The sequence below is a fragment of the Antechinus flavipes genome, chromosome 2, assembly GCF_016432865.1.
Source record: "Antechinus flavipes isolate AdamAnt ecotype Samford, QLD, Australia chromosome 2, AdamAnt_v2, whole genome shotgun sequence".
NCBI classification, from domain to species: domain Eukaryota; kingdom Metazoa; phylum Chordata; class Mammalia; order Dasyuromorphia; family Dasyuridae; genus Antechinus; species Antechinus flavipes.
Genome location: NC_067399.1, coordinates 505,692,100 through 505,710,078, shown reverse-complemented (window position 1 = coordinate 505,710,078; position 17,979 = coordinate 505,692,100). Strand labels below are relative to the sequence as shown.

General features: G+C 39.6%; 1 protein-coding gene across 2 annotated transcripts in view; it reads left to right on the top strand.

Annotated features, from left to right (window-relative positions):
* The window catches only part of SARDH (sarcosine dehydrogenase), a 135,578-nt gene that overhangs the window by 76,437 nt on the left and 41,162 nt on the right, over positions 1-17,979 (top strand). For both annotated transcript variants that reach the window (XM_051980288.1, XM_051980287.1), the window contains exon 17: positions 8,606-8,699. In XM_051980288.1, the coding sequence (XP_051836248.1) occupies positions 8,606-8,699 (94 nt within the window). The remainder of the gene's footprint in view (positions 1-8,605; positions 8,700-17,979) is intronic.

The following is a 17,979-nucleotide window of genomic DNA, read 5'->3' as shown; positions in this document are numbered from 1 at the left end:
TATAATGATGAAATCCCACCACCCCCAAACACACTTACACATATATGCACATTTATATACTTATATATTTATATATTTTTGTGTGTATATGAGCATACATATAAGTATATATATGTATACATATACATATATAGAAACATATATATATGATTATAAGGTTAGACAGAGAAATATAAAATGTTTGAGCCTCAGGGAATTTATAATCTGGTTCATAGGTTTCTAGGATCATTGATTTAGTGTTAGAAGAAACTTTAGCATTCACTTAGCCTTAACCCCCCTCTCCCCCTTATTTTACAGAGAAGGAAACTGAGTTCCAGAGAAGTTAAAAGTCTTACTGAGTCACAAATATTAAGTGACCAACGTGAGATTTGAACCTAGTCTTGAGAGTTTGGTCCAATGCTTATTTCCACTGTACCATGCTACCCCTTGAGGGGAGAGGGCAAGAGAAAAAACACATAAAAGTTTAAGAAAGAATGATTTTTAAAAAAATAGTTAAATAATAGGATAAAAGAACAAAGTAGTCCCATGAGGGGTATGTATAGTTAACTGTCAACATGAATAGCACATATAGTAAATATTTTAAGAGTATTTAAAGCATATTTAAAAGATCTGGGAGATCCTTGGGTAGAAAAAGGCTAAGAAATAGTCTAAGAGGGTAATTTTTTTCTCTTGCCTCCAAATTGGTGCCAAGCTAAGAACAGATTTTCCACCTAACACTATTTTAAAAACTCCTATTGAGGTTACAAAGACTTTTTTACCTTATTGGGGGTTGGCTAGTTGAATATGGCAAGGTACAAAGGCCCTCTTAAATCTTTGAAGTGCAGTGGGGGAAGCTTCTAGGTCAGTTGATGGATTCTTCTCAATCAGTGTTTTATTTTCTGGAAAGGTTGTTTGTTGTTGTTTTATATTATTCCCTGCATTGTGAAATTGAAGCTTTTTGATCTGTCATAGTCTTTCTTAAGTTATGTTTGTGCTCTCCCTAGAATGTCAGTTGCTTTGACTTGCATAGAATTCATGGTTTTTTTTTTGTTTTATTTTGCTTTTGTCAAACTTTCCTCTACTTTAGTATTTTTGAGGTACATATGTGTTGTTTTCTCTCACAACTTGTTTTGTTTGAAAATATTTATCATAACGAACTTTATTTTTCCTATTTGGCTAGTTGTTTTAAAATTCTTCATTGAAAGCTCTTAGTTGCTGACCTTAAATTCATTCTTAATTCCTTATTCTGTGAATTTTATTTTTCTTTTGAACTTTTAAAAAGTTTCATAATTGTTGTTCCATAATCTTTGGGCAATCCCTGGATTCTGCCTTTCATAAGAAACTCTTGGTTCCCTTTCCCATATTATATCTTATTGAAGTGTTTTGGTTTCTTTTTCAGGTTTTACTCATTCTTCCTTGTGTTTTTAGGATTCTCTCTTTAGGTCTAACCTTTGTAGATTGGACTTTTCTTTAAGCCTTTTCTCTTGATATCTTTAATGTTTCAGCTTTTTTCTTGTATTCTCCATCCCTGATATTCATTCTTGGTTCTTCTCTTTCCTCATTGGTATACAGATCTTCTCAGGCTGGACAATTCATAACCCAAGTCTCTTTACATTTAGAATTTATTTGGATTAGCCAACCTGGGTCCTTGATCTGAGTAAATTCCTAGAGGATAGAGATAGCCAGAGTTAATTTTTTTCAGTCCCCCTTTTTTCAGACCCAGTGCTTTTTTTTTCTGCAGCCTGTGGCTCTGAGTATAGATGCTTCTACTGGCAAATTTTCAATCCACCCAATCTTCCCTCCCCTCTCTTCCTTTCCTTTACATAGACATACACAGAATCAGTGTTTGTTATGACTTCCAGAGCTGGGAATTGTGCGGGGGGGAGAGAAAGGGTGGGAGGGAGGTTTAGGAAAGAAGTAACTTAAGCCAGAAGAGATGCTACAATGCAGAAACTCCAAGTTACAACTGGGTTTGTGTCAAGGCAGTTGTAATGAAGACTGGTGGGAGATGGGCATTAAGTATTAAGATTCTCTATTGTTAATTCATGGTGTCTTTATTTTGCCTTTTTATTTTATGGAATCAGCAATAACTACTCTCTCTGGTACTTGATTCCTATGTTTTGAAATTTGGTGGAAGAGGTTCACAGAAAGTATCTTTGCAATCTTGCTTGTGCGTGGGTGTCCTACACCAAGTTTGTAAACAGGTACTGTGGGATAGGCTTAATATGACCTAGAGTTCTAGGAGGAAGCAGAAGAAAGCAGATTGTTGCAAATTATAAGGAGAACTCTCCTAATAATGAGTTGTCTAAGAATGCTGTGGACTGCTTTGGGAGTGAGTGATTTTTAGAGCTCTTTGAAATCTGAATGAACAAAGAATATTTTAGAAGGGTTTCCCGACTGTGCAGGGGATGGGACTCAATGACCTCAGAGGTTGCTTCTCAATCTCAGATTCTGCAATTCTATGGCTCTGGGATTTAGAGCAGAGAGAGCATCTATAATTTGGCTCAGCCCTACAGGGAAGAATCTGCCAGCTTCCTGGGACTTGAGGCAGCATTCAAATGGAGTTTTTTGACAAGGAGTGTCAGCTCATCCTAAGAGTGTTATTTTTAGCACCAGGGAGGTAAGAGTAAAATTGGGGTGGCAGGGGGAGGGAGCTGCAGGGCTCTGTTGATCTGCTTTGAATTGGGGTAGGAAGGGGAGAGAAAGGTGAACATGTAGGAAGCATTAGACTAACCAAGTTGCAGTCATGCCTTATGTGTGGGATATGCTGGACTTCATTTATAACCAGCTCCAGGCAGGAGGCAGATTGGTAGCAACCAGGCATACCTGATAAGCTAGATAAAAGAAGAAAAGTTCATCTTTTTCAGTAATGATTCCATAACTTTTTTTGTTATAAATCCACTCAATTTTAGTTCTCCCCCTCCCCCCCCAAAAAAATAATCTTCTCTAGAGTTTCTCCTTTATACCAAACCAGCTAAGTTAGAAATTTCCCAAAGGTTCATAAAATGGAAAGGACTTTAGAGATCATCTAGTTCAACCCTTTCACTTTATATGTGAGCAAACTGAGATCAAAAGGAGTAAAATGACTACTCACAGTCACATAAGTAGTCAGTGGCTCTTTGTATCCATCTCTGTGCTTAGAATAGATCCTATAAACAGTAGGCACTCACTAAGTGTTGGATGATTGATTGACCTTCAGCTCTTAGCAGTTTCATCTTTTAATTCCCCAATTTTCATGACAGGCTTTTCTCTCCCAGCTACTTCCTCCTCATAAAATTCTCTCATCAGGATGATAGGAGATTCCTTAGGGATGAACAATTTAAGATGCTCTGTTGATTCTTCTTTTCTCTCAATTCTAATAAAGTTTTGGGACAATTTCAATGTTATACAAACAGACACACACAAATGGAGGTGGGGGAGGGAGGGAGAGAGAGAAAACACTCTAAAATTATAAACTTTCTGAGAACAAGGAATTGTCGTATTATTTTTTTAACAGATATTCACAGCCCTCCAGTGGTATCTAGCACAGTGTTATACAAATAGGAAATATCTAGTAAATTTGTAGGTTTCAATTGAATCTAAATTTGAATCATATTCTGTCCCTCTTGCCACTGTCATAGGGATGTTTTTCTAATTTCCTTAAGAGATTAGATACCTCTTTCATTAGTAATTCAGAGAGCTGGGTCTTAGTCCTGATGACCTGAGCAAATCATTTCTCTCTTTTTCTTTCTCTCTCTCTTTCTCTCTTCCTTCCTTCCTTCCTTCCTTCCTTCCTTCCTTCCTTCCTTCCTTTCCCTTCCTTCCTTTCCCTTCCTTTCTTCCTTTCTCTCCTTTCCTTCCTTTCTTTCTTCCTCCTTGCTTCCTTCCTTCCTTCCTTTCTTCCTTTTTTCCTTCCTTTTCTCTTCCTTCCTTCCTTCCTTCCTTCCTTCCTTCCTTCCTTCCTTCTTCCTTCCTTCCTTCCTTCCTTCTTCCTCCCTCCCTTTCTTTCTCCCTTTCTCTCTCTCTTCCTTCCTTCCTTCTTTCTCTCTCTCTTTCTTTCTTTCTCCCTTTCTCTCTCTCTCTTCCTTCCTTCCTTCCTTCTTTCTCTCTCTCTCTCTCTTTCTTTCTCTCTCTTCCTCTTCCTTCCTTTCTCTCCCTTCCTCTTCCTTCCTTTCCCTTCCTTCCTTTCCCTTCCTTTCTTCCTTTCTCTCCTTTCCTTCCTTTCTCTCCCTTCCTCTTCCTTCCTTCCCCTTCCTTTCTCTACTTTCCTTTTTTCCTTTCTCTTCCTTCCTTCCTTCCTTTCTTTCTTCCTCCTTCCCTCCCTTCTTCCCTCCCCCCTCCTTTCTTTTTTTCCCTTCTTTCACAACTGAGAGTAAGTGAAGTAGCTCGTAAGTGTTTGAAGCCAAATTTGGGTCTTCCTGACTCCAAGGCTGGCACGCTACCTACTGAAACACCTAGCTACCTCCTTGCTTCCTTTATTTTGAACCTCCATTTTCCCCTTTATAAATTAGGGTGTTCCAGATGGTCTTTCTGATTTCCTCTAGATCTAATTGGTCACATTTCTATTTCCCTAGTGAGAATGTTTCACATGAAGCTGTCTCATTGTTAGGATATGACTGCTGGTATCAGCTTCTAAATTGGCCCCTAGAAAATGTTAATTACTAATCTTTTGAATAGCTGTCCCCAACTAAAGTAAATCTCCTTTTTAAACACTTGACATTAGGCAGCAGCTTTCCGACCCTTGCTAAAGGCAAGAGTGGGTGACTCATAGGAGAAAAGGAAAGAAGTAAGAGGCCACCCTTTCCTTTTACTTCAGAATCTTTGCCAGTCTGCCTCCCACCCCTGCTCCAACTCCCTCATTTCTTTGCCAGGGAAGGATCAGTAGAGAGATCCATTAGTTACATTAATTTCTTCCACATCAAGGGTCAAACTCCTTTGGCCTCTTGGCAATCTTGCCCTTAGTTTAGTACAAAGCTAAATATATCCCTTTCACATGTTAGTGCTTGCACATGTGTGACATATATGTGCATCTGTGCACTATGTGTATGTCAAACCTAGCTTGGAGTACATTGTTACATAAGATTTGAGCAGCAACAGACCTGGGAGAGCAGTCAGCTATCTCAGCACCCAGGAGAGCAATCCTTTATCAGTTTCCAGTGTTGCTGGAACTAGACTTTCATAGTGGCTGCTATTCCACAGCCACACCCCCAGCCATGAAGCTCATGCTCAGGGTGGGTATAGAAAGCTAGCTTCAACAGCATCAGCCTCCCAATATAAAGTCAAGCTACAAAGGAAGGCCTAGTTACTCTAACGCCTCATAATAAACAGCCAGTTTTTGTCCTGTTGGCTTCCAGCATACCTCTAATTAGATGGTTATGAGGTGTTTCCAATCATTCTGAAAAAGAGTCTAGAAAGAGGAAGGATAGCATGGTAGCTAGAATATTGAAATCATCAGGAATCATAAGAGGAAAGGGAAGGGAACAAGCATTTATTAAGCACTTACTGTGTGCCATTTCATTATATGAAATATCTCATCTGATCCTTAAAACATGCCATGAAGTAAATGGTATTATTATCATCCTCATTTTATAGTTGAGGAAATTGGGGCAAAGGGAGGTTAAAGTGCCCAAGAGTCACATAGGAAGCATCTCAGGCAGGATTTGAACACAGGAATTCTTGACACAGCTAAAGAGTTAGAAGGGAACTCAGAGATTATTTAGTGCAACTTCTTTGTGTCACAGTTGAGGAAAGTCCCAGATACGTTTAATAACCTGCCCTTAGTTATGCAGGAAATAAATAGAAGAACTAGGATTGGAATAGGGATTTTCAAACTCCAATCCAGGATTCTTCCCAATGTACCACATAAACAGAATCACGGATGTTATGATTCTGAAGATCTTCTTCTCAGAAATAGAAGATACCCCAGCAATTATCTCAGTCACCTCAAACCTGAAAGTAATGCCTACTACAATTCTCTGAGAATTATTCAAGCCTCTACTTGAAGAGCTCCACTGAGCAAGGATTCTACCTCTCAAGGCAGCCCATTTTCTTTTTTGGGTAGTTCTCATTGGTAGCAAGTTTATCCTGACATCAAGCCCAAATTTTCTTCTTCCCAAATTCTACTCATTTGTCTTCCCCTTCTGGGAAGGCCAATATCTGAATCCTCTCTCTGATACTTACCAACTACAAAATTATGAACAAGTCATGTCACTCCTAGGAATCTTCACTTCCTCATATGCAAAATGGGGATAATCATACCTTAATATGTAATTTTAAGGTTTGAATTAGATAATGTGGAGGTACCCCAAGAGTTTTAGTGCAGTTTTAAGTTGATACTCTATATATGGAAAGAGTTTTGCAAATTTTGAATGATTATATTAATGTCAATTATTATTATCCTTGTTATTGAGTGAATGAATATTCTAATGAATGAATGAAAAGGTGAATTAGATACTTTGCTATAGAATAAGGGCAAAAATACAAAAGAGAGAAAGGAAAAAACTTACTAGAAAGAATTTTCATGTTAATGAAGGAAGATAACATATATGGAAGTGTTTAGTGTTTAGAGAAGCATTTAATTTAGGAAATCAGGGATGGTAAGTGGAGATATAAGGTAAGTTAGTAAACATACAGTTTCTAAAAATGATGGTAGCCTTGGCCAGGTTGATTCATGGTCAGAGGTTTGAAGCCAGCTAGATATCATCATCATCATCATCATCAACATCATCACCACCACCGCCACCAATACAACCATCACCACTGCCACCACCACCACTACCACCACTCTGGTCAAATAAAAAGTGTCTACTATGAGTAGGGCATAACTTCCAGCAGTTTGTCTTTCCAGGGACCATGCTCTAAATTAGTGGTAAATCCAGTGAGTTCCTGTCATTTATGGTTTAAGTCTGACTGTGATGCTTATTCCAAGTGAAATGCAAATATTGATCAGCCAAAATGCTCCAATATTCTGTTTCATTTCATTTTCTGACCAACTGGAAGTTAACTCAAAAAAATCATTTTAACTCTAGCTTTGAAGTGCCTTCATCCATTTTCCTACTCTGAGGCAGTCTACTCTGGAGAATACAATTGGGCTGCCTTTGCTGATGCAGGACCTCAGGATTATCATTTTAGAGATTTTTATTATATAACCGTGGAAATGGGGATGGGATAAAATTGTAGGAGCCTCCTTTAAGAACCTAAGTGTCCTTTAAGAGTTAGTTTTTGGACCAAGTCCCTAATAGCTTGTTTTCACATGACTGACCTCTTTTTCAGAATATCTGAGCATAGAACAAATACATGCATACGTACACATGTACATATGTGTAAATATTTATAAACAAATAAATGAATATCTGTTCACAAAAGGAAGGGTTTAGATAGTTGAGGTTTGCAGCCAATGACTTTTGTCCCAGTGAGGACATTCTTGTCTTTACTTTTTACAGTCTCTGTGGTTGAATTGGACAATAGAAGAGAAGCCCTAGGAAACTGAATGGATAACTAGGTGGTGCAGTGGATAGAGTACTAGGACTGGAGTCAGAAAGACTTATCTTCCTGAGTTCAAATTCAGCCTCAGATACTTACTATCTGTATGAACCTAGGCAGTTGCTTAACTCTGTTTATCTTACTTAGTTCCACATCTGTGGCAAACCATATCTTTGCCAAGTAAACTCCAAATGCGGTCACAAAACAGTTGGACACAACTGAAATGATTGAACAACAACAACCACAAAAAAATGAATATAAATCAGAGAGCCCAGAATAATGAGTTTAATTCTCTTAGGAAGACTCATGTGATGTTGGATAAGGAATGCTGATTAATGACAGGAAGAAGGTACAGCTCAGTCACTGGCAAAGCTGAAGGATCTTGAGGATAGGATGGGAATCACAGAGATGTGGATGTTTGGGAAAGAGTTTAAATCTTTAATTTCTGAATCTGTCACTTACTACCTGCCTAACTTTGGCAAGTCATTTAAACTCTCTAAGTTTCAGTTTTCTCCTTCAAAAAATGAGGGAAATTAGGCTAGCTAGCATTTAGAGTCCTTTCCATTTAGAAATCTGTTCTCTGTGGGGTAATACATGGATTTGAAAACTCCAAGGAGTTGGATTCAGATCCTAAGATGAATTATACAGTTCTTTGCTATAAAAATTTGTAATCAGATCAAAGAGTCTTTAAAGAGGAACAAATATTTAGGTGGCAGTAAGAATAAATCAATTCTAGAAACTCAAGAACATGAAATTTGAGGACTATGTTGACTTAGTGGAAGAAAAATTGGGCTAGAAATCAGGAAATCTAAGTTTGGGTTCTAGTCCTGGTTCTTACCTTAATTTGCTAATTTGACCTTGGCCTTAGTTATCTCTTCTATAAGACAAAAAAAAGACTAATTTGATCTTTAATATTTTTCTAGGTTTAACATTCTAAATTGTGAGGTCCTTTCCATATCAGATGGTCCTGTTTAGCTCTAATACTTTATATTAGCGCAGCACTTAGTACAATGCCTGACACATAGTAGGTCTTTGTTAAATATTTATTGATTGACTGGTTTATATGCCAAAGTCCCATTAGGTTCTAATATCCTGTATCCTAAAGACCCTTTCAGTCCTAACATAATTACTGCACACACTAAAATTGGAATTTTCTTCCTTACAGTCGGGCAGTCCTTCAGGAGGTACTTGAGACAGATTTGAGCAATGAAGCCTTTCCCTTTTCCACTCACAAACTGGTAAAAGCTGCTGGGCACCTGGTATGTATGAAATGTTCTCCATCCTTCTTTTGTTATATGCTTTACACATCATGTACATAGCTGGCCTTCAATAGGCTTCTTTGATTATCTGGTGCATTAGTTTCTCTGACTCTTTCTAATGAAAACATTAAGAGCCTGATCCCATGGGATGAGATGGATAAAGGTTGGTTTCAATGGGCAGTGAGAGGTACTTTTTCAGTTGTCATGGCAGCAACAAACTATGTGGCTAAGACTTGACATGATGGCACTGGAATGGAGAAAATAGGGCAAACATTGCAGTTTTGTCTGGAAAACACCCCTATCTCTGACCCTCTATCCTGGAAGCTTGGGAGCCCTTAGTGATTGAGAGAGAATGGAGGGGAGAAGGAAGGAAATATCAGGAATCTCCTTATTACTATTAACCCTGTAGAAAGGGAGATTTCACCCTAAAGTTCAGGCTGGGCATTAGAGTGGGAAGCACTAATAAGTAAATGAGTCAGGAGACACCAGGGTTGTGGTAAAGTGGAAAGAATATTGCATTTTGAATCAGAAGATCTTAGTTCAAATTCTATGTCTATCATTAGCTAGCTATATAACCTTTAGAAAAGTATTATACCTCTCTGGGTCTTAGTTCTGTCATTTGTGAAATGAGGAGATGGCCTCTAAGTCCCTTTCAGTTTTACGTTTATGATCCTGTGATGCCCTCTTAGTGATTGATCTTGGACAAAGTACTTAATCTCTTTTTTTCTTTAATAACATTTTATTTTTCACCAAATACATATTCAAATAATTTTGATTTTTTTAAGCTTTAAGTTCCTAATTTTATTCCTTCTTCCTATTTCCCCTCCCTGAAATAGTAAGCAATCTGATATAGATTATATGTGTACAATCATGTAAAATATTTTCATTATTAGTCATTTTGTACAAGAAGACTCAAGCAAAATAAAGAAAGTAAGGGAGAAAGGGAGAAAAAAATGAAGGACAGAAGGAAGAAAAAGAAAGGAAGGAAGAAATAAAAATGTAAGAAATAGTATGCTTTAATCTGTATTCAGATAATATTAGCACTTAACCTATTTAGGTCACACTTGCCCAAATCTCAAATAGTCTGATTTTCCTGACTTTGTTTAAGATGGGGCTAAAATCCCCCCTTCCCAAGTGGCCTTTTCTGGTCCCCTACAATGCTAATGCTTTCCTTTATGAGATTATCTGTGTATGTCATCTATGTATACAGTTTGCATATTAGAACATTATCTTGCTGAGAGCAGGGACTGGGCTTTTGTTTATTTGGGATTTGTTTGGTTTTGCCTTTCTTTGTATTCCTTGCATTTGGCATAATGCCTGGAACATAGTAAGCACTTAATAAATGCTTGCTGATTGACTGCCTGACTATTCCATAGAAGTGTTGTAAGGATCAAGAAGATTAGTGGCTGCAAATACTTTTTTCAAGAGAGAAAACACTATAGAAGTGGGAAAGAGTAGGAAATTTCTAAAGCTGGATGTGACCTCACACCAGAAACCGCACCATGTTTTACTCCAAATGACTTTTCTTTTTAAAAAGGGACTGGAAATTCCCTCCTGGGTCAGATGACTTTGTGCTGGGCCTAATAACAGGCCTGTAGGCAGGCGGGTAATGATTTTCTCTCAAGCTGGTCTCTCTGCCCTTTGGGGAAACAGCTCAATTTTTGTGGAGATTTTCCCCCCAGCTTTTCCCTTCAAGGAAATGGATTGAGAAAAGAATAAGAGAATGTAAATTCACTCCTTTGGGGATCCCCATTAGGATCCTAGCAGAGCCAATGACTCCCAATCTGCTCCCCACTCCTTTTCCCCCAGGGATACACAGATGGTACCAGGACAGGATGCCTGAGGCTATGCACTGTCCAGATTACAGGGATGAGTTTTCATGTACCAGGCTTGGAATCAAGAATGCTAGATTCTTGCTTTGATTTGGGCACTTTTCATTCCTTTTGCGTCATCCATAAGTCTCATCCATTCTCTTAGCCTCAGTGTTCTTATCTACACAATGGGATTAGTAACTCCTGACATGCATACTTCATGGGTTTATAATGAAAATCCCAATAAAAGTTTTCTTTTTTTTCCTTAAAAATAATAATTCCTGAATAAAAATAAGAGTCGACATTTATATAGTGTTGTAAGGTTTGCAAAGTACTAAATATAAATTATTTTTATCCTTGCAACAAATCTGTGAAATACAGTAATAAGGGGAAATTTTATATCCTTAGAGGCTTACTTGAATAAAATAGAAAAAGAGAAGATCAATGAATTGGGCCTGGAACTTAAAAAGTTAGAAAAAGACCAAATTAAAAACAAATCTGAGAAATAGATACCCTAAGTATTGTTATTATTATTGTACACATTTTATAGATAAGGAAACTGATATTCAGACAAGCTTAATTTATTGGTCCATAATCACAAAGCTAGTATCACAGTCCTGTTTCCATTCTAGGTTTTTCTTACATTTGCTTTCAGAACACTTTCCCTTTCCATCCCATTCCTTACACAAACATATATTATGCACTTGTGTGTAGGATAATATGCTAAGTACTAAAGGAGAGACAGAAATAGATAAGATAGTAGTTACCTCAAATAGAAATTAAGAAATAGACATTTAAATTTTACAAAGTATTTTCTTATTGACACTCCAGTCAGATGGATAGTGCAAATGTCACTACCCTATTTTAGAGATGAAAAGGCTGAAGCAGTTCTAAGAGCCTAATTATACTAGCCAAGGTTCCAGTCAAGGGTCAGAGCAAGGACCAGGTCCTCAAAGCTTTCTCATATACTATCTACATGCCTAATAAGGGAGATAACATATTTATCCAAGTCGAGGTAATAAGAATTTATTAAGCACTAACTCTGGCACTGTGTTAAGTGCTGGTGATATAAAGAAAGGAAAACTAACTCCTACCTTCAAAGAGCTCCCATTCTACCGGAGGAGACAATATATAACTAACATGTGAGATCTATACAGAGTAGATAGATGGAAGGCAGTCTCAGAGAAGAAGGAACGAGCAACCGATTGCCCCAGGAAAGATCTCCTACAGAAAATGGGATTTGACAAAAGTTGTGAAGGAAGCCAGGGATGCTCTGTCATGGAGGTGAGAAGAGAAATCGCTGTGTTTGGATCAGTACAAAGGAACAGAGGTGGGAGTACCATTTCTGAGGAACTGCAAGTGCTGACACAGTAGAATGCATGAGGGAAAGGAAAGTATCACGCTAAAAAGGTAGGAAGTGATGAAGAGAAAAGGGACTTTCAGTTCCAAAGAAAGGACTTCATATTTGATCTTGGACATTGGGAAGCCATTGAAATTGATTGAGGAGAGGAACGTGGGAGGACCCATACTTTAGAACAACTTCTTGTAGCCAAGCAGAGGTCACATTGGAAGGTTGAGAGGCTAGAGACATTGGGAGAGAGGTAAGACCTGAACAAGACCTGTGTAACTGGAGAAAAGAAAAGAAGATACATGTGGAAGATACTGTGAAAGTAAAAACGACAAAGTTTGGCAAGGAATGGACATGTAGGAAGAGTGAGAACAAGGAATCGAGGATGTGAGCCTGAGTGCCCGGGAAGATGCTCATGCCCTTTTGACAGGAATCAGAAAGTCCGGAAGAAAGGAGGCTTTGGAGAAAAGATCATGAATTCTCTTGGACCGATCAGAGAGTCCAGTCTGAGCCACTGGACAGTGGGTGACATGGGACTGGCTCTGCAGAGCTGAGGACTGGCTATCTGGGTCTGGGAATCTCTGCAGAGAGGTCAGTGGATCACCAAATGAAAGAGTATGTACAGAAAAGAGCCTGGGGAATACAAAGTACAGTGTGATAATAGTCTGAGAAGCTCAAACAAAGTTGTCTCTTTGAGGATGAGAGCATGAAAAGTGCTGGACCAGTATGGAATAAGTGCTTCTCCTCAGGCAAGAGCAAAGTCTGACTCTCTCTGAACGGTCTCTTGACCAGAGGGTCAAGTAAAGCCCTCGGGGACTATGCTGCTGTGTGTGGTCTGTATTCCTGCTGCTTTTCTCATTTTTCAGGAAAAGATTCACAGAACACACTGTCCTCTGGATAAAAGGGTCTCTCTCTTTGTCGAGGAAGAAGATGTCTGTAGAGGCTCGAACAGACTCTTGGTGGCAATCTCATAGTGGCCAAAACGCCCAGCAGAATTAGTTGCGTTGCGTTCTAGGCTTGAGAATCAGGAATTGGGTTCTAGTTCTGGATTTACCCCCAACATGCTGTGTGACTTATAGCCAATCATTTCACATTTCTGTTTCGGTTTTTTCATCTACTTAAAGAGAATTGTAATACTCGTTTTATCTAGCTCACATGTGTACAAAATGGCTCAACTAAGGTCCTATGAAAATAAAAACACTTATTACTTTATCTGCATATATACATGGGTGGGGGGATTGTCTCCATCCCCAACCCCTAGAAAAGTCTTAGAGGAAGCCTAACCAGAGTTAGGAACGGGCAGAAGAAAAAACACTGGGGAGGACAGAGGCACTTTTTTAAGGTGGCGCAGTGGTGCTCCCTCTCCTGTCTGCTGTCCTGGGCACCAAGAAAATGTTTAGCCATTTCAAAGTCCTTCAGCACTGAGCACATGTCCCAAGAAGAGGTCCAGGGAGCTCAGCTCAGAACCAGGCCCAGCTGTTGAGGTGTCCTCTAGAGCAGATTAGGGAGTGGGGAAGATGGAGCAGGAAAGGTTGGTGGCTTACCTTTTTATTTACACATGTATGCTTTAATCTTTAAGCATCTATTATTTATTTTTTTAATTAAAATTTATTATTTTAAAATTTTTCTTTTTTTAATTAAAGCTTTTTATTTGCAAAACACATGCGTAGATAATTTTCAACATTCACTCTTGCAAAATTTTGTGTTGCAAATTTTTCCCCTCCCTTTTCCCCACCCCCTTCCGATGTCAAGTAATCAACATGTTAAAAATGTACAATTCTTCTATATATATATTTCCACAATTATTATGCTGCACAAGAAAATTTGGATCAAAAAGGGAAAAAAATGAGAAAAAAACAAAATGCAAACATACAACAATTTAAAAAGTAAGAATACTATATTGTGAGCCACACAGTCCCCACAGGTTCTCTCCATCACAAGACCATTGGAACTGGCCAGGCATCTATTTTTGCATCAGTATGGACTTTCTCCCACTGAAGTAGACCACAACCCCTCTCTCCCTTATCAGACAATCTTTGTGGATTGCTATGACTAAAAGTTTCATTCCTTTTCTTTCTGTTATTCTTCTGATCACGAGTCTCTCCAAATTTAGCTACCTGGCCCTGGGATAGCAGACCTACAATCTGTCCCTAGGTATCTATCTTCACAGACTTGGCTTGAACTTCCAGACCTATGGCCATGCTCAGCTGGCCAAGCCCTTGAGGACTAATTTTCTCCAGTTACCCCACAATGAAGCATTATTAGATAATGTACATGTCAGAACAGTACCTAGGGCAGGACAACCAGGGCTGAAACCCAGAGGGCCAGAACTGATGATGTATTGATAGTGTATTAGAGTTTTTCAGCAGTGTAGAAATAACTCAGCACTTAGATAACAAGTATAATTAGTTCAAATATAAAATTACCAGTGGGTATACTTCCATCCACCCCATCATTCACTCTAGCTCCCACTCTTGCACACACACACACACACACACACACACACACACACACACACATAATTGGAAATATACCTCATGAGCTCCTCCCTTGTCCAGTTCTGGCTGGCTTTATGCTTACCCCTCATCCCTGGGTCTCTTCCCCTTTCCCCCTAATTACAAATACAATTTGAAGGTATGTTTTCTGCCTCTTGCCCTGGAGGCAAAAAATTATTAATTATGATTTCAATATGTATTTATAGCTAAAAATAAGAGTTCTATATTTGGAGGTAGGGGGTGTGTAGGTATAAATGGCTAATGGGATGAGCAGCAGAAGGCAAGATGGACCAGCCTACTGATGCTCCCCGGAGTGTTCCCAGGTGTGTTACAGATTGGGGACCATTGATTTGGAGCCCAGAGCCCAGTGTGGGAAGACTTGGCCTAAAGTTTAGGCCCTGAGGTTTTTGGAGAGAGGGGACTGTATCAGTGTAACAAATAAACAATGTCGAGAGAAGCAGAGAGAGAATAGCTGCTTTCTTTTCCTTCGAGTCCAAGAATTCCTTCAGAATTCCACTCTCCCCTTTGTTCCCTGGAGGCAGGGTTTGGGGGCTAGAGGGTGTTGTTGTCTGAGTCTTACTTATTTCCTGCCTCCTTGGTGCATTTGAGGGCACCTTCCAGAGCAGATAAACTCAGCATTTTCCCTGGGGGTGATCACCCTAAAACCACAACCCCTTCCCTGGACCAAAGATACATTCCAGCCTTCTATTAGGGGGCAGGTCAACTTTCTGGCCCCCAGGTAAGGGATAGACTCAGCTCTGTCTGGGATGGTGGATGTTTCTGTTTTCCTAAATCTTTTGGAAGGACTTCCATGACTCTGTGTGTGTGTGTGTGTGTGTGTGTGTGTGTGTGTTTTCCCTCTGTCTCACTTGACTTTATTCCAAACACAAAGAAACACAAAAAGAGACATGTAGAGACAGATGCAGAGAGACACAGACAAGTACAGAGAGACAAAGTCCAAGACAGAGAGCTGGACAGATAGACATACAGGGTCATTTGTGAAGGGAGTGCTCCTTAACTGCTCATCCTATCTCCCTCCCATAAAGAGGAGTTTTGCTCTCATAGATGGCAGCTGCCTGTGTTGCTCCCAGACGCCCCTGATACAGCTGCCTCCCCACCCTCCTAAGAACTCTTTCTGCCCCCTCATTTCAGCCCACACCATCAACGCCTGCTGGCTGACTCCCTGGGCCTGGCAGACAGAACTGTGTGCGTGGCCTAGGTCTGTGGCCCAGCCCCTTCACCTGCAGTGAGGCCGCAGTGGGAGCTGGGGACCCCGGCCAGTTCTCAGGGCTGAGTGGGACCTTGGGAGTGGGACCAAGATGAATCTGTCTCGTTAGCAAGCTGCCTGTCTGAAAGCGGCAGGCTCTGTGAGCACACGTGCATCTTGCTCTCATCACAAAAAGATTTCTCTTCAGTAGACAAGCTTTTGCTTTTAATTCAATAGCTTTTTTACAGTTACCTAATCAATTTGCATCAGCGGGTTTATAATTGAACATATGCAGTATGTGTAAAAGTGATCCGTTTTAAAGAAACCTGGTACCCTAAAACCAAGATTTCAAAATGAAAAAACAGGAATTATTTATTTGGCAAAAAGGATTTTTTACCAAAGACCTCTGGGACTGGGAATTAGGAGACTAGAGTTCTGATTCTGGCTTTAATTTTCTGTGTGATTTAAGTGAATTATTTAGACATGCTGGGCCTCAGTTTCCTTATCTGTAAACTAAGGACATTAAGTAAGCACCTGCTGTGTGCAAGGCACTATGCTGAGCACTTTACAAATATAACCTCATTTGCTCCTCACAACTCTGGGAGGCAGATGCTACTATCATCCCCATTTTACAGTTGACAAAGTTGAAGCAGATAGTCATCAAATGACTTGCCCTGGATCTCACGGGTACTAAGTGTCTGAGGGCAGATTGAACTCAGAGCTTCCTACTTTTAAGCCCAGGACTCCATCCTCCCCATCACCTGGCCGCTTCTGCCTGGGTTTGATTTAATTTGAGTCTCTAAATCTATGATCCTAAAATCTTAAGACTTCCCTGAGCCTCGGTTTCCTCAACTATCAAACTGAATTACCCTACTGTGCTCAAGCAAGCATGGCAAAAATAAAATAACAGAAAGAGCTGCCTCTGGAAGGTAAAGAGAGAGGTTGTTCTTCCCTTGCCTCTATAGCGGAACTAGGCAGATTAAAACCAGGCCACTGGCGATAACTCACCACCTTGACACCGGCAGCCTTTCTGGTATGAGAGCGATTAAGTGTTAAATACAGACTGTCATGTTCTCTTGAAGATGGACTTGTTTGGGTTGGGAAAAAGCAGGTGGTGTTTTTGATCACCGAGTGAGCTTGACAATCACAGGCCCGTCTGTCTGGCAGCAGATTGTGGGGAAGCTGGTGAGGTCCAGGAGGGGAACATGCCGTGCTTTGAAGGCTCAATTTGTGGAGCCGACTGAGACACAGCCCACTCTGGCTTTAGGGGCTCCCAGCCAGTACCTATTTGCCTTTCTCATGAAGAATACCACAGAGAGAGCTCCAAATGTCAGTCATCGATTCTTGCAGAGTTAGAGCTGGAAAGAGAAGGATCCCATCCAATTCCCTCATTATAGATGAAGGTAGGGAGGGTAGGTAGGGAAGTGACTCGTGCCAAGGATATACAGGGTTAGTCGCTAACATACGTGAAGCATTTTGAAAATTGAACAAGATCCCACTTTCCTGAATTCTGGACTGATGATCTCACAATTATATGTTGACATATAATAATATAATATTATAATTATATATAATATAATAAATATGTACAATATAATATAACAAATCATTCTGCAATTCTTAGAGCACAATATAAATTTAATAATATTACCATTATTAATATATTCTGAGAAGTGGTACATAGAGCTATCCTCAAAGCCAGGAATGCCTACATTCAAATACTACCTTTGACACATATTGATTGTAAAACCCTGGGTAAGTCAATTACTCTCCCTGAATCTCAACTTCCTCTTCTGTAAAATAAAGAGCAATGCTAGCTGGCATTTAGATGGTGCAATAGATAGAGTGTTAGCCTTGGACTTAGGTAGTCCTACGTTTGAATTCTGCCTCAGACACTGGTTCTGTGAATCACTTCATCTTTCAATACCTCCTCATCTGTAAAATGGGGATAATAATTCATAGGGTTCTCATAAAAATGAATTGAAATAATGTATGTAAGGTACTTTGCAAATTACTATTATTATAGTGTAATTAGGGGGGTGGGCAGGGCAGGGTTGAAAACTGACCGGCATCCTAGATCTTGTACCGTGTTTCCCCGATAATAAGACACTGTCTTCTTCTTTTTTTTTGGACAAAAACCACCAGAGGGCTTATTTTCAGGGGAGGGCTTATTTTAATGAACATTGACAGCAATTTTAATAAACAGGTAAATGTGAACAAAAAAAAGTACCTTTATTCAATAATGATCATGTCATCTTCTTCAACAACATTGTCATGTGTCCATACCCTGAATTCCGTCCTGGATGTCTTGCGCCTCTATTTCCTTCAGAAGAAGTGGACCCAATCTGTCATGTCCAGCAATATAGCTCTCTTTAAATGAGCATGTCTTGTCCAGGTAACCTGCTCGTAGTGCCTTGGC